General features: G+C 33.3%; 1 protein-coding gene across 1 annotated transcript in view; it reads left to right on the top strand.

The window, feature by feature from the left end:
- The window catches only part of popdc1 (popeye domain cAMP effector 1), a 29,876-nt gene extending 16,297 nt beyond the window's left edge, over positions 1-13,579 (top strand). Inside the window, exons 4-8 of the mRNA XM_030158301.1 lie at positions 934-1,121; positions 4,711-4,819; positions 7,743-7,910; positions 8,043-8,184; positions 13,107-13,579. Of these exons, the coding sequence (XP_030014161.1) occupies positions 934-1,121; positions 4,711-4,819; positions 7,743-7,910; positions 8,043-8,184; positions 13,107-13,237 (738 nt within the window). The 3' untranslated portion in view covers positions 13,238-13,579. The remainder of the gene's footprint in view (positions 1-933; positions 1,122-4,710; positions 4,820-7,742; positions 7,911-8,042; positions 8,185-13,106) is intronic.
- The last annotated feature ends 1,538 nt before the right edge of the window (positions 13,580-15,117 follow it).

The following is a 15,117-nucleotide window of genomic DNA, read 5'->3' as shown; positions in this document are numbered from 1 at the left end:
TTTATTGAAAGTCATGAGAATTTATTTGCCACAAGAAAATTGACATAATAGAAAATGTTTTTATTCTATGTGTCCTCCTTCTTTCTCAATAACTGCCTTCACACGCTTCCTGAAACTTGCGCAAGTGTTCCTCAAATATTCGGGTGACAACTTCTCCCATTCTTCTTTAATAGTATCTTTAAGAAAGTCGACATTGCTGTGTGATGTTCTATTGGTAGCATGTTCTAAAACGCCCCAAATAGCAGAATCCAGAGGGTTTAGATCTGGGCTAGAAGGCGGCCATAAACGTGATCCCCAAAAATTGCTAAAGTTGGATTTGTTGCTGTTGTCAACAAATGGTTTGGTGTTCTTGTGTAAGATTTTAACTTCAAATCCTATTTTACTGCATTTCTAACGGTCTTGTTGTCTACCTCAAGTTCAATTGCCATTTTTCTCATGGATTTGGTTGGATCCTTTAGGATTTTGGATTTGAGAGCTTTAATAAAAGCTTTGGTACGTTTTTTGTTGCTTCCTCCACTTCCAGACTTTCTCGTAATAGTTTTGCTCATAGTCATTCTCTTCTTTCCATTATGAACAGTCTTTATGGACACTCCAACTATTTTTGAAATCTCCTTTGGTGTGACGAGTGCCTTCAGCAAATCACACACTCTTTGACATTTACTTTCCTAATTACTCATATGGGCAAAAGTTTCTGAAAAGGTATGGATCAATATATGTTTGGTTTCAAAACAATTGACGTAGTGCCTGCTGAGAAAAAAACAACTAAATGTTCATTGTAAATTTTGCTTCCCCACCCTGTATTCTATGCAGAACATCAGATTCTATAAGTTATACAGATTCTATATGTCTACTATGTTCCACCTCATTACCCCAGACCAATAAAATAATACATTTAAATTGATTTGTTACTAAGCCGTCCTTCTGTTCTATCAGATTAAGATCGACAGGGAGCTGAGGTCGGTCTATAAGCGGATGTTTGAGCCCCTCCATGTGCGAGAGGCTCTGTTCCAGCGGCTCACGGGTCAGTTCTGCACCATCCAGACGCTGAAGAAAGGCCAGGTCTACGCCGCCGAGGACAAGACCTCCGTGGACGAACGCCTCAGCATTCTCCTCAAAGGAAAGTATGTGTCGTATGTGACTCTGAAAGCAGCTGCTACTCTGAGCGGCTCCGTATTATCTTACCAAAGTTTCCCAGTCCTGGTATGATAAATACAGCGTGGCCCATTCAGATGGAAGCCAAATAGTGGTAACAAGATAATTAACAAGTGTTCAGAGAACGCAAACCTCCGCCAAGCACTCCCAACGGTGTGTATGTGTGGATCGACTATTTCTTTTTAAATTAAACAATTTCAAGGTTGTTCCATACAGCAGAAAAAGTTGAAGCTTGGAACCAGTCATGTGTACGTCAAATTATATGAAATTCCAATCAATATTTGTTGAGTTATACTGAAAAAAATGTGTGGTAAATGGGATTTTCTTTTTTTTTTTTTAATTTTGTTTTTATTGGACAAGAAGCAAGATATGTCTGCATCAACATTCATACATATGATATCCATTAGAGTCCTTTTTGTTTTTCTTATTTTATACATTCAACAGTGACAAAAAAACAAAAAAAACAAAAAAAAAAAACCTGAACTGGGTGCTTACAGTTTTGGTACTTCTCACTAAAAAAAAAAGGACAATCACCGTTTTCAATACCTCTGGGTTCATTAAACATTACACTTTTATACAAAAGTAAAACATTCGCAAAGAGTAAATACAGGGATATTGTAAAGAAATTCTTAGAGGAGTGATACAAATTCTGGGTGGCTAGAGGATACAAATTTAATCCATTTGTCCCAAATATGGTAAAATTTATCCCTCTGGATTCTGATAGAGAAAGTCAATTTTTCCATTTTGAAAATTTGCAAGACGATCTCGTACCAGTCTTCTAATGTTGGTGGAGTTGGCTTTAGCCACTTTCTTGTAATCGATTTCTTGCTAACTGCTAAAAGCACCTGTAATAATTTTGTATCCTCCCACCGTTCTAGTACTGAGACATCACCGAGATATAAATTTACAAAGTTATAAGGAACATGAATCTTGAAGACCGATATTAAAGTCCCATAAATATCCCTCCAATACTGGTGCATCTTGGGGCAGTCCCAGAACACATGATAATGATTGGCCTCTTTTGATCCACATTGTCTCCAACACTCAGAAGAGCCATCTCTGTATTTACCCTGATGGGGTGTCTTAAAAAAATCTAACCACATTTTTCCAACAATGCTCTCTCCATTCTAACGAATTTGTAGAAGACCACTGAAACTGACAGATTTCTTCCCATTTCTCTTCCGAAATTCTTATTGGTAAATGGGATTTTCAATGTTAAATTGAAATGTCCACAGAGTCCACATTCCACAGTGGATGTGGACAATTTTGTGCCAGATACAAGATATTGTTATAAGCTACGTATCAAATTGGAGGTTAATTGGAGTTGTTTTGAATTTTTTATGAATTTTCGAAAATTGCTCAATGATGAGAGATAGGAAAATTGTAGATTTTGTGACCTTGCTGTGACCTTGAACTTTGGCCTACTTGGCCCAAAATTTAATGGGTTCATCCCAGGGCCTAGGTCTATCTGTGGGTACAATTTGGTAAAGGTGGTTGAAATAGTTTTCCCGTAAAGTTGCTAACAAACAAACAAACACGCAAACAAACACACAAAGCAAAGTTATCACTTTACCTCCTAGTGGAGGTAATGATTTAGCTCAGCAAGTATAATGAAAAACTGTGTCTTTTTGGAACTAGTGATAGATGATAAAACTCTCTTGGTTTTTCAGCATTGTCACTGTGAGTAATAATTCATGATAAACGTCATTTATGTGCAGAATGTTGGTGTTTAACCTGTTCCTTCCCACCCTATTAGTGTTAATTTTCACCTATTTATCCCTATAACACCGAACGTATCATATTTGATACATGAGTTTTGAAGCCCTCTACATGATCAGTGTGATATTTTTATTTCTTGAAAAACCTGATGTATACAATTAGATACACACAATACATGACTAATCCACCAGGGCGGAGGAATTCATTCATCAGAGGCCTTTCCAGTGACACTACAAGACTGTCATTAATGAGGAAGGAGGAAGATCTTTGCCAATTTTGAAAAGGAATTACCAATTTGTTAGACATGTTTGTGCTATATTATGTTTTTGTTTGTTCAAAAAGAATAATATTTGAGCTTTGAGACCTGATGTATCAAATATGATACAAAATTGAAACTGGAAATTGATTTAAAAAAAAAAAAATACTTGGTTGTTCAGAAGGACCAATAAATTCCCATCTTAGTTGCACAAACCAAGCAACAAGTGTTTTTACGCTTTATTGGGCAGGTGACTATTTTTGGTCATTTCTGCACACATTATAAGACAGTGACAGCAACAGTTCCAGTGAGGACAGTGAGTCAACAATCTCAGGTCCAATGTGGTCTACAGGGTCTGTAAGGTCCACCTCTGCATGAACAGTGAGTGTACCTGCTTTGTTAGGTACCATGAAGTAATGGTACTAATGTAAGGAATGAGGTTCAAAGGGAGAATGTGGATGTGGACAGGGGTCTGGATCAGCACTTATGTTGGTCTAATGTTCTAAAAGTGATGTTCTAATATAGACTGCATGTTCCTTTCACCTTACATGTGTTTTTCTTGTATTTTTTATATTTACTTCTTGTATTTTTTTAATTAATTTTTTTTGTGTCACTTATGACCTTGATTTTCTACATGATAATAACAAATTTTGAAAAATTCACAAAAGTAATAATGTGTTGTTAGGTCTTCCAATAACACACTAAAGTTGAAATTTAAGATTTCAGTGTTTCTATGAGTGCCCTATAAAGGGTTAAGGAACAAATGTACAGAACAGAAAAAAACGTAAAGTAAGGTGGATAATGATTTTCAAAAGTATTAAGTTACACTGGATCCACAATAGTGATGCATAAATCAGATATTTGACATGTCACTGAACCTATGTTAGAAAATAGAAAAACAAATATTGCCTCTATAATACATGTAGTCATTAGTCTTTAACCCTTTCATGCATGAATTATGATTCCTGAAATAAAGATTTTTTTCCTGAATGTTTTTATTCCTCTTTAGGCATGAAAAAAACAATGTGACTGAAATTTCTTTATGAAACTATTTTTCATGGAGTTCCAAAAATGTCCCCTCAGCTGGACACCATGCATTTAATTTTTGAAGCAAAGAAACATGTATTTACTGACATACTGTGTGAAAACTATGAAATAAAATCATTTTTAATGCTGTGAATCTGATGTTTCCTCACATTTTAACATACTATAATACTAGTTATTACTCAACCAGATAATAAGCAACAACAAAAAAAAACTTTTTGTTTTAAAAGAAATTTAAATTACATTCTAATAATAATTAGCAATTGATTTACACTCAAATATGTTACGGCAGATCAGGTTTAGCAAGAACAGGAACAGTAATGGTATGAATTGTAATGTATGGGGTGTTGCATAAGTGTCCACTGTGTTGGTTGATATGCAAGTAAAACAACAAAATCCATGAATATACAATAAAACAGCCGTAGAATAACTGTCCACTGTAGTGACCACTATGCATGAAAGGGTTAATGTAATGGTGCTGATTTGTTCATGTTATTGCCAGTTAGGAGTTAATAATATATTTTCTAAAATGTTGACAGAATGAAGGTGTCATACCGAGGCCATTTCCTCCATAACATCTACACCAACTCATTCATCGACTCTCCAGAGTTCAGGTCAACTGAGCTGCACAGAGGAGAGAAGTTCCAGGTAAAGAGACAATCACTGTGCATTAAATCAGATGATATGTGGAGAGTTTATGGTGCATTTGGAGGTAGTCTGGAATGTATTTATCCATAGTCTGTCAGTCTGAACTGGAATCATATGCTTTTTTTAGTGCACCAGTGTGTGTTTTAAGGACATCAAAGCTCACAAAGATGTATTATGTGAGTCGTTCTGCCTCAGCACCTCAAAAACACCATGCTTTTATCACTTTTTTTTTTTTTTCCGGAAATAGAATATTGGGTTGGCATAGAGACAAAGATGTTTTTCACACTAGAAGATTCAGCCCTTTTTAAAGCATATAGTATGTGAGTGAAGAAAACAAATAGAGCTATTATATATTCTATATTATACTATTATTATATATATTAAAGTTGTTGTATGGATGTTTCAAGTGCATTGACAGATTCACAGCATCAGCTCATGCAGCATTTAGAGAAACATTACAAATCCAGCCAGTTCAAAATTAACCCATAAAGACCCAAACAGCCACTAATTTAACATGTTTAATACCTGTTGATCCATTAATCTTACCAATACATGTAAATAATTGGTGTAAAATGCAGTTTGTCATCTTTTCATGGTTATTAGATATGACCCATTTGGATGTTCAGAGGCTACGTAGTTACCATGGAAACACCGTCATCTTCTACAGCATTGATTCGCCAGTAAAACCTATGGAGTTGGATCAATGACAGTGGATGGAGACACTGGGTTTATGTTCAGTTAATGATAAATCTTACTGAAAATATCACTTTTTTTTTCATTTTTCTCTGTTTTGATTTGATAACCTTTGAATTTACTCTGAGTTTTCATGGACATGTAAATTAAATATAGGAAAATACATGACGTACAGTGAAAAGAAATATTTTTTTTTTCATTATTCTCTGTTTTGATTTAATAACCTTTGAATTTACTCTGAGTTTTCATGAACATCTAAATTAAATATAGGAAAATACATGAAATGAAATATATATATATTTTTTTTTTCATTATTCTCTGTTTTGCTTTAATAACCTTTGAATTTACTCTGAGTTTTCATGGACATGTAAATTAAATATAGGAAAACACATGACATACAGTGAAAAGAAATACCTTTTTTTTCATTATTCTCTGTTTTGCTTTAATAACCTTTGAATTTACTATGAGTTTTCATGGACATGTAAATTACATATAGGAAAACACATGACATACAGTGAAAAGAAATACCTTTTTTTCCATTCTTCTCTGTTTTGATTTAATAACCTTTGAATTTACTCTGAGTTTTCATGAACATTTAAATTAAATATAGGAAAATACATGAAAAGAAATATCTTTTTTTTCCATTATTCTCTGTTTTGATTTAATAACCTTTGAATTTACTCCTAGTTTTCATGAACATCTAAATTAAATATAGGAAAATACATGAAATGAAATCCTTTTTTTTTTTTTTCATTATTCTCTGTTTTGCTTTAATAACCTTTGAATTTACTCTGAGTTTTCATGGACATGTAAATTACATATAGGAAAACACATGACATACAGTGAAAAGAAATACCTTTTTTTCATTATTCTCTGTTTTGATTTAATAACCTTTGAATTTACTCTGAGTTTTCATGAACATTTAAATTAAATATAGGAAAATACATGAAAAGAAATATCTTTTTTTTTTCATTATTCTCTGTTTTGATTTAATAACCTTTGAATTTACTCTGAGTTTTCATGGACATCTAAATTAAATATAGGAAAATACATGACATACAGTGAAAAGAAATATCTTTTTTTTCCATTATTCTCTGTTTTGATTTAATAACCTTTGAATTTACTCCTAGTTTTCATGAACATCTAAATTAAATATAGGAAAATACATGAAATGAAATCCTTTTTTTTTTTTTCATTATTCTCTGTTTTGCTTTAATAACCTTTGAATTTACTCTGAGTTTTCATGGACATGTAAATTACATATAGGAAAACACATGACATACAGTGAAAAGAAATACCTTTTTTTCATTATTCTCTGTTTTGATTTAATAACCTTTGAATTTACTCTGAGTTTTCATGAACATTTAAATTAAATATAGGAAAATACATGAAAAGAAATATCTTTTTTTTTTTCATTATTCTCTGTTTTGATTTAATAACCTTTGAATTTACTCTGAGTTTTCATGGACATCTAAATTAAATATAGGAAAATACATGACATACAGTGAAAAGAAATATCTTTTTTTTTTCATTATTCTCTGTTTTGATTTAATAACCTTTGAATTTACTCCTAGTTTTCATGAACATCTAAATTAAATATAGGAAAATACATGATGTACAGTGAAAAGTGAAAAATGCAGAGGATAATATTAAAATAATTGGTGATAAATCACTGAAGAGATATTAAATAGAGAGAAAAAATAATTTGTAAGTTAGCACTGGATTTTTATGGGTTAAAAACAAAAACATGTGTCATGTTTTTGGCTAATAGTTCAGCTTCTCTATTTGCATGCTGACCAGGAGGCTGGAGGCTCTGTAGTTTCCATGGAAACACAGTCATCTTTTACAACGTTGATTCACCAGTAAAACCCATGGAGTTGGATCAGTAACAGTGGATGGAGACACCTGGTTTATGTTCAGTTAATGATAGAATTTACTGAAAAAGTATTTTTTTCTTCCATTTTCTCTGTTGTCATATAATAACCTTTGTATTTACCTTGAGTTTTCATGAACATCTAAATTAAATATAGGAAAATATATGATTTACAGTGAAAAATGAAAAATATGCAGGATAATTTTATAATAAATGGTGATAAATCACTTAAAAAAGGTTAGATATAGAGAGAAAAAGATTATTTGGGAACTGACACAAAAGCAGTACTGGGTCTTTAGGGGTTAAGATGACATTTTTAATGACATTAAAGTCAGACTTTCCTTTGTTGTTTATCAGGTGACCATCATGGCCGAGGAGAATTGTAAGTTCTTGTGTTGGTCTCGAGAGAGGCTCACCTACTTCCTGGAATCAGACACTTTCCTCAATGAAGTGTTCAGGTACCTCATCGGTAAAGACATCACCAACAAGCTGTACTCTCTGAACGACCCCACGCTCAGTGACAAGGTGGGTCCGCCTCTGCTTTTATAACGTCAGCAGTGGAACATGTTAACATTAGAATATGACAACAGCAATAACAGAGCGAAGATGGTAATGATGATGATGATGATGATGATGATGGTGGTGGATGTATCCCAGGCGGTGAAGAAGATGGACCGTCAGCCCAGCCTGTGTTCGCAGTTGTCTATGATGCAGATGAGGAACAGCATGGCGAGCACCAGTGACACCGACGACGTCCTGAACCAGATCCTTCGAGGAGGGTCCGCCGGCTCCTCGCTCCGTGAGTCACATGACCACGCAGGAAGTCAGTTAACATGTTTACGGTGTTGTGGCAAGGTACATATCCCCACTCAAGAGTTGTTTCCCCTGGCCACAGGAGTATAATTTTGACTTTTTATTTCATAATTATGACTTTCTTATCTCAGAATTTCAACTTTTTATTTCATAATTATGACCTTTTATGTCATAATTTCAGCTTTTTATTTCATAATTATGAGGTTTATCTCATAATTTCGACTTTATACGTCATAATTTAAACTTTTTGTCTCATAATTTCAACTTTCTATCACATAATTATGACTTCTTATGTCGTAATTATGAGATACAAAGTCAAAACAAGAAAAGCACTCGGAGAGCGCAGACCTCCACCGGGACAGGTCTACCCCCCCCCCCCCCCCCAGATCACCACCAAAATTTTATAATTTCTTCCTTGTGCCAGTATCAACATTTCCTGAAAACTTCATGAAAATTCATCCATAAAACAAACACACAAAGCAAAGTGATCACAATACCTCCTGGTGGAGGTAATCATGCTCCCGTGGCCAGAGGAAACAATTCTCAGCAGGGATATGTACCTTGGCACAACAGTTAGCTACGATAGTGAACCAGTTATTGTGTCTTCTATTGTTAATTTCATCAGTGCATTTTTCAGAAGTAGTTTTTACTCTTTATGGGCCTGGGTTTACACAAAAGAGTTGAAATGCAGAGGATTTCTAATGTAAAACAGAATGTCTACGGTGCATATTTAATCCAGTTTTTGACGTAAATAAAAGATTTCCAAAAGTGCGCTTGAGAAGCTGTTACTCAGAGGCCATTTACAACCACTACAATATATTTACCATAAATGTAGCTTCATTTGTCCTTTTTCATGCAGTGTAATTCCCACAGCCCTATTTATTACAATATTAACCCATAAAGACCCAAACATCCACCATCGACCAAAACCATGTACTGATCTGAAATATTTAATAACTTCTGAACCACTAATTTTATCAATACATGTAAATAATTGGTGCTAAATGCAGTTTGTCATCTTTTCATGGTCATCAGATATGACCCATTTGGACGTTCAGAGGCTCTGTAGTGAAAACACTGTCATTTTCTACAACATTGATTCACCAGTAAAAACACTGGAGTTGGATCAGTGACAGTGGATGGAGACACTTGATTTTATGTTCAGTTAATGATATCTTTGCTGAAAACGTCACTTTTTCTTCAGTTTTGTTTGTTTCTGATATAATAACCTTTAACTTTTATCTGAGCTTTTATGAACATCTACATGATCAGTGAATTAAATATAGAAAAATACATGATTTTCACTGAAAAAACACAAAATACAGAGGATAATAGGATAATAATTGGTGATAAATCACTTAAATGAAGAGAAAAATTCATTTGGGAACTGCCATAAAAGTAACACTGGGTCTTTATGGGTTAAAAGTAGGAGCCTCACATTGACAGGATCTCCGTCTAACTGTCCCATTAAACCAAAATTGTCCAACAATTTCATTTTAATTTGCATAAATTTTTTTATCAAAGTGTTCAGCCAAGTGTCCTCTTCTCTAAGGTGAAAAGATTTTTGGCAATTGGCTAAAAGAGGGCTCTATTTGAATGTTTGACCTGAGTCTCTGCGTTTGAAGAAGCAGACATATTTCTGTAAAATGTTGTATGATACCATTTATCATTCAGTAATGAACTTTGAAGAATTTTAACCTTTTAGAACCAAGTGGATATAGCGATAAGTTTATGTATTCACAGGTTTAATTCACTGCAACAGAAAATAATCACGTTTCTGTTTTTGAATCCAGTAACCTGTACAATCCTGCACACTGCACTTAACTTTGCACACTGTATGTTTTCATTTTTTTTGTCTCTACCGTTTTTAATCACACAGTTATATATATATATATATATATATATATATAAATATATATATATATATATACTATTATTGTCTTGTATCTTTTTTATTATGTCTTTTTTTTATTATCTTTTTTATTTTTATTTATTTTATTTTTATTATCATGTGGTGCAGAGTAGCCTCACAGCAATTTCGTTGTAACTTTTGTGCAATGACAATAAAGGCTATTCTATTCTATTCTATTCTATTCTATTCAATTCTATTCAATTCTATTCTATTCTTAAACTTTGACAAAGTCCACAAGTTAGAAACATTGACTGATGCTCTGTGGTCAATAAATGTAGAAGAAATGAGCAAAACTTAAAACTGCAATTAAAGATTAAAATTAACATATAACAAGAGATGCCAGGCACAACAAACCTCACCCCTTGCATGTAGTGTAGCTTATTTTGGCAAGTTTGAAGTAAATTGAAACAAAACTGATGTTTTTATAGACGTGTGAAATTTCACCCATTATAAGTAAATGGGAGAAAAAAAAAGACTTAAAAAAATTTCATAAAAAATGTTAACTTTGACCTACTGTTCCCAAAATGTAATGACTTCTATTCTGGGTCACTGGCAATCTATAAACCTAATTTGGTATAAATTCAACCAATAGTTTTGCTGCTACAGACAAATGAATTGTCACCCATTATAAGTAAAATGGAAAAAAAAAAGAATTTAAAAATTCATAAAAAATTTAAACTTTGACCTACTGTTCCCAAAATGTAATGAGATGTAGTCTGGGTCACTGGCAACCGATAAACCAAATTTGATATGTAATTATACTTTTCTTTTTTTTATCCGAGGAAGACTGGAGTCACAGTCGAAACTGTCCAGCAGGTAACATCTAAAAAACTATACCTTGTCTGAACAAAAGAAAAAAAGAAAACTATAATTACATAAACAGAAGACAAAATTAGCGTCATTAGCCAAATTTGATATGAATTCAACCAATAGTTTTGCTGCTAGCGTGCTAACAAACAAACAAACCAAACCAAAAACAAAACCCCTAAAAAAAGAGTTTAATGTGTTTTGATAGTCCATTTTTCTTCTCATTCGCATCTTTCGTACTTAGTCCAAACCACAGTGAATGCATCCCCATGCATTAGGTAAAAACCAAATACTTATATCTAGTGCAGCCTGGAAACAAACTAAAAGCACCTGTAGTGGAGCGTTACTCTTCTAAAGGCTTTTAGTCCGTAAGTGTAGCTCTGTTTTTGTTCTGCAGAAGAGCTCTCAGAGACTGTTAGTGTTACTGGAAACATATTCACGTGGCTTTTTTGGTTTAAACGATATCTGTTATCCCACTTGTACTAATGTAGTTCTGTTGAAAATGGATGTACACTAAGTAAAAACCTCATTTAGTTTGAGTTGTTTCCCATATAAATGAAGCCTGGAGTCATTTGGGATGCGATTACTATTGGCTGCCTTTATTTGATCTCAGAGGGTGTAAAAAACGTAGAAATACATCTCAGGATACACCAATGCATTGGCTGAACATTGGCACTCGTTTCTTACATGTTCTTCTCTCATGTTATATAAAAGTTTTTTTTCTGTTAAGTTTTATTTGTTTGAATCCATGTTCTTTCACAGATGAAGTAATGAAGGACTGAAAGACTTTAAAATAATAAGTAATAGTTCTTAAGATAAGATAAGATAAGATAAGATAAGATAAGATAAGATAAGATAAGACTTTATTTGTCCCACCATGGAGGGACAAATAACACCATGTTCCGTTAAACCTAATAATAAATCAGCATAGACCTTTCTGTTAAAATACAGAAAATAGCCAGAATTGCCAAAATTGTCCAACAATTTCATTTTAATCTGCATGAAGAGAGTTTTTTTTTTTTCTTTTTTTAAACCCTAATCCTTAAATGATCCGCCTGGACTTTTTTTTTTTCTTATTTTGACTATTTTGTTTTATATTTGAGGCTTTTTCATAGATTTAGATAATGTGATCAAGGGCTGAAAGACTGTAAAATAGTGTATTTTTATATTTATAATGAAGATTTCTTTATTAACCCTTTAAACCCTAATCCTAAAATAATCCACATGGACTTTTTCTCTAATTTTGACTAACTAAAAGGTTAGAAAATATGTCTTTGCCCATTTTTCCAGAGCACTTTTTTTTCCAGATCTTTCAAAATGTAGTGACAGGATCGCCATCTAACTGTTCCATTAAACCTAATAATAAATCAGCATAGACCTTTCTGTTAAAATACAGAAAATAGCCAGAATTGTCAAAATTGTCCGACAATTTCATTTTAATCTGCATAAAGTGAGGGGTTTTTTTGTTTTGTTTTTTTAAATCCTAATCCTAAAATGATCTGCCTGGATTTTTTTTTTTTTTTTTTTCTTATTTTGACTATTTTGTTTTATATTTGAGGCTTTTTCATAGATTTAGATGTGATCAAGGGCTTAAAAGACTTTAAAATTGTGTATTTTTATATTTATAATGAAGATTTCTTTATTAACCCTTTAAACCCTAATCCTAAAATAATCCACGTGGACTTTTTCTCTAATTTTGACTAACTAAAAGGTTAGAAAATATGTCTTTGCCCATTTTTCCAGAGCACTTTTTTTTTCCAGATCTTTCAAAATGTATCCGTCATTTACAATTTACTGCATGTTATAATTCTGCTAAAACAGCTTCTTCTCCAGCTTCTAGTACAGGCATGAATGAAATTACCGTAATGACCTAATAAAACCTAGAAAGTGCAACGTCTCAGGTTTCAGACACAGTTGGAATTTTTCCAATTGTATAAAAAAATTTAAGAGTTACATTCATCCAAACTGCATATGCACAAAGTGTGTCAGGGATGACACGTCAGGTTTTAAAGAGTTAAGGGGGGAATAAATAACAAAAACTAACCTCAGTATCAGCATCAGGTATCGATTAAAATATAATTTTAAATTTTAGTATCAACCAAGAATTGTGCAGACAGTGTATCCCTCATCTACACATATATACATCATAACAAAAACACCATTGTTTTTCTGTTTTTTTTTCTTTCTAGAAAAATCACCGAGCACCAAGACGTCCTCAAAGATGAAACCCATCGAAGAAGGTTTGGAGGACAACGTTTTCGAAGATCCTTCTCCTTCCAAGCCACGCCGTCTGTCCAGTACTTCCACTGAGGAGGTGTAGCCAGCAGAAGGAAAATACACAGTATGAATGTCTTTTTACCAACTGTACAACTACTTCAAAGTGACCATTTTGCATCCTGGAACAATAACAAGTACAAATCCTTTAGTCGTTTCTGCATGAGGATAACTTTCTTCTCTGTGTTGTGGTGTGTTGATGTGTACTTTCATTTGTTACATTACATTACATATTTCTAGACGTGCACAACTTTCACAAGACAACTTTTGTTATACAGTCGTGGAAAAAATTATTAGACCATCAAAAGTTGTCAAAAACAATGGTTATGCAATCAAGTACTAACTCCTGTGTGTATTATGTGACTAAAACAGACAGAAAAGAAAACATGGAATGTCTAAAAGTACTGTTTTTGTCAGTACAATGCCATAGATATTGATGTAAGAACTGAAGTGATTTTGGTTATTATCAAGAAAATCACTGAAAATGGATAGATATCAGCTCTGAAATTAAACTACTAAGAGCTATTTTTTATTGTTGTCATTATATTTGTCCAAACAAATGTACCTTTAGTTGTACCAGGCATTAAAATGAATAAGAAATTGAAAAAAAACAAAGGGTGGTCTAATAATTTCTTCTGTGATTGTAGTTGTAGTTTATTCTAGGTTATTCTTTTCACTGTGAATTGCACTTTGTGTATTCAATAAGCAGCTAGAGAGAGATGTCTGGTCCATCTGTTTGTATTTATGTAGTATTTCACTTGTAGTACTTCACACTAGTATTGTTGTACTTCATTAAATATTTGTGATCAGTTGTAAAACTTTGTGGTTTGTCAAATATTACAGAATATCTATATCAGCCTGTTGTCTTTAATTGTGAAGGATGGAGGTTTTATTGTAGGATTTATAGGAGTATATCACCCCCATGTGGTCAAAATGTGCCAGGCATGGTGGTTTTCTCTTAACCCGTAAAGACCCAGTGCTACTTTTGTGGCAATTACAAAACTGAATGTTTCTCTGTTTAACCTTTCTTTAGTGTTTTATGATAATTTATTATAATATTATCCTCTGCATTTTGCCTCTTTTCAGTTTAAATCAGGTATTTTCCTGTATTTAATTCACTGATTATGTTCATGTTCATAAAAAGTCAGATTAAAATTAAGGGTTATTATATCAAAAACAGAGAAAACTGAAGGAAAAGTGACTTTATCTGCAAATCTGTCATTAACTGAACACAAACCAAGTGTCCACATCCACTGCCACTGATCCAACTCCATGAGTTTTACTGGTGAGTCAATGTTGTAGAACAGGGGTGGCCAACCCTGGTCCTGGAGAGCCACAATCCAGCATGTTTTAGATGTATCCCTCTTCCAACACACCTGATTCAAATGATAAGCCTATCATCAAGCTCTGCAGAAGCCTGATAATGACCATCAGGTGTGCTGGAAGAGGGAAACATCTAAAACATGCAGGATTGTGGCTCTCCAGGACCAGGGTTGGCCACCCCTGTTGTAGAAGATGATGGTGTTTCCACAGTAACTACGGAGCCTCTGAACAACCAAATGGGTCATATCTGATGACCATGAAAAGATGATAAACTGAATTTTACACCAATTATTTACATGGATTGACAGGATTAGTGGATTAACAGGTATCAAACAGTTTAGATTGGTAGATGATTTCAGTTACCAGTGGCTGTTTGGGTCTTTATGGGTTAAACTATTATGATATTGAATGGTACATTTCTAGAAACACCAATGTTTTGATAAATCTGAATATGTTGTGTATTATTGCATATTGTATCATCAGACAAACACTTTTACACACTCTTGTTGCCTTATCTGCATTATAAAACAGCAAATTATTAGGCTATTTAGGATTCTTGCATAGAGTAACATTTGTCAAGTGATCATTATAATAATATGTTTT

This window comes from Sphaeramia orbicularis, chromosome 16 (assembly GCF_902148855.1).
Source record: "Sphaeramia orbicularis chromosome 16, fSphaOr1.1, whole genome shotgun sequence".
Classification (NCBI taxonomy): Eukaryota; Metazoa; Chordata; class Actinopteri; order Kurtiformes; family Apogonidae; genus Sphaeramia; species Sphaeramia orbicularis.
The sequence above is the reverse complement of the archived record's forward strand: the minus strand, read 5'-3'. Positions and strand labels throughout refer to the sequence as shown.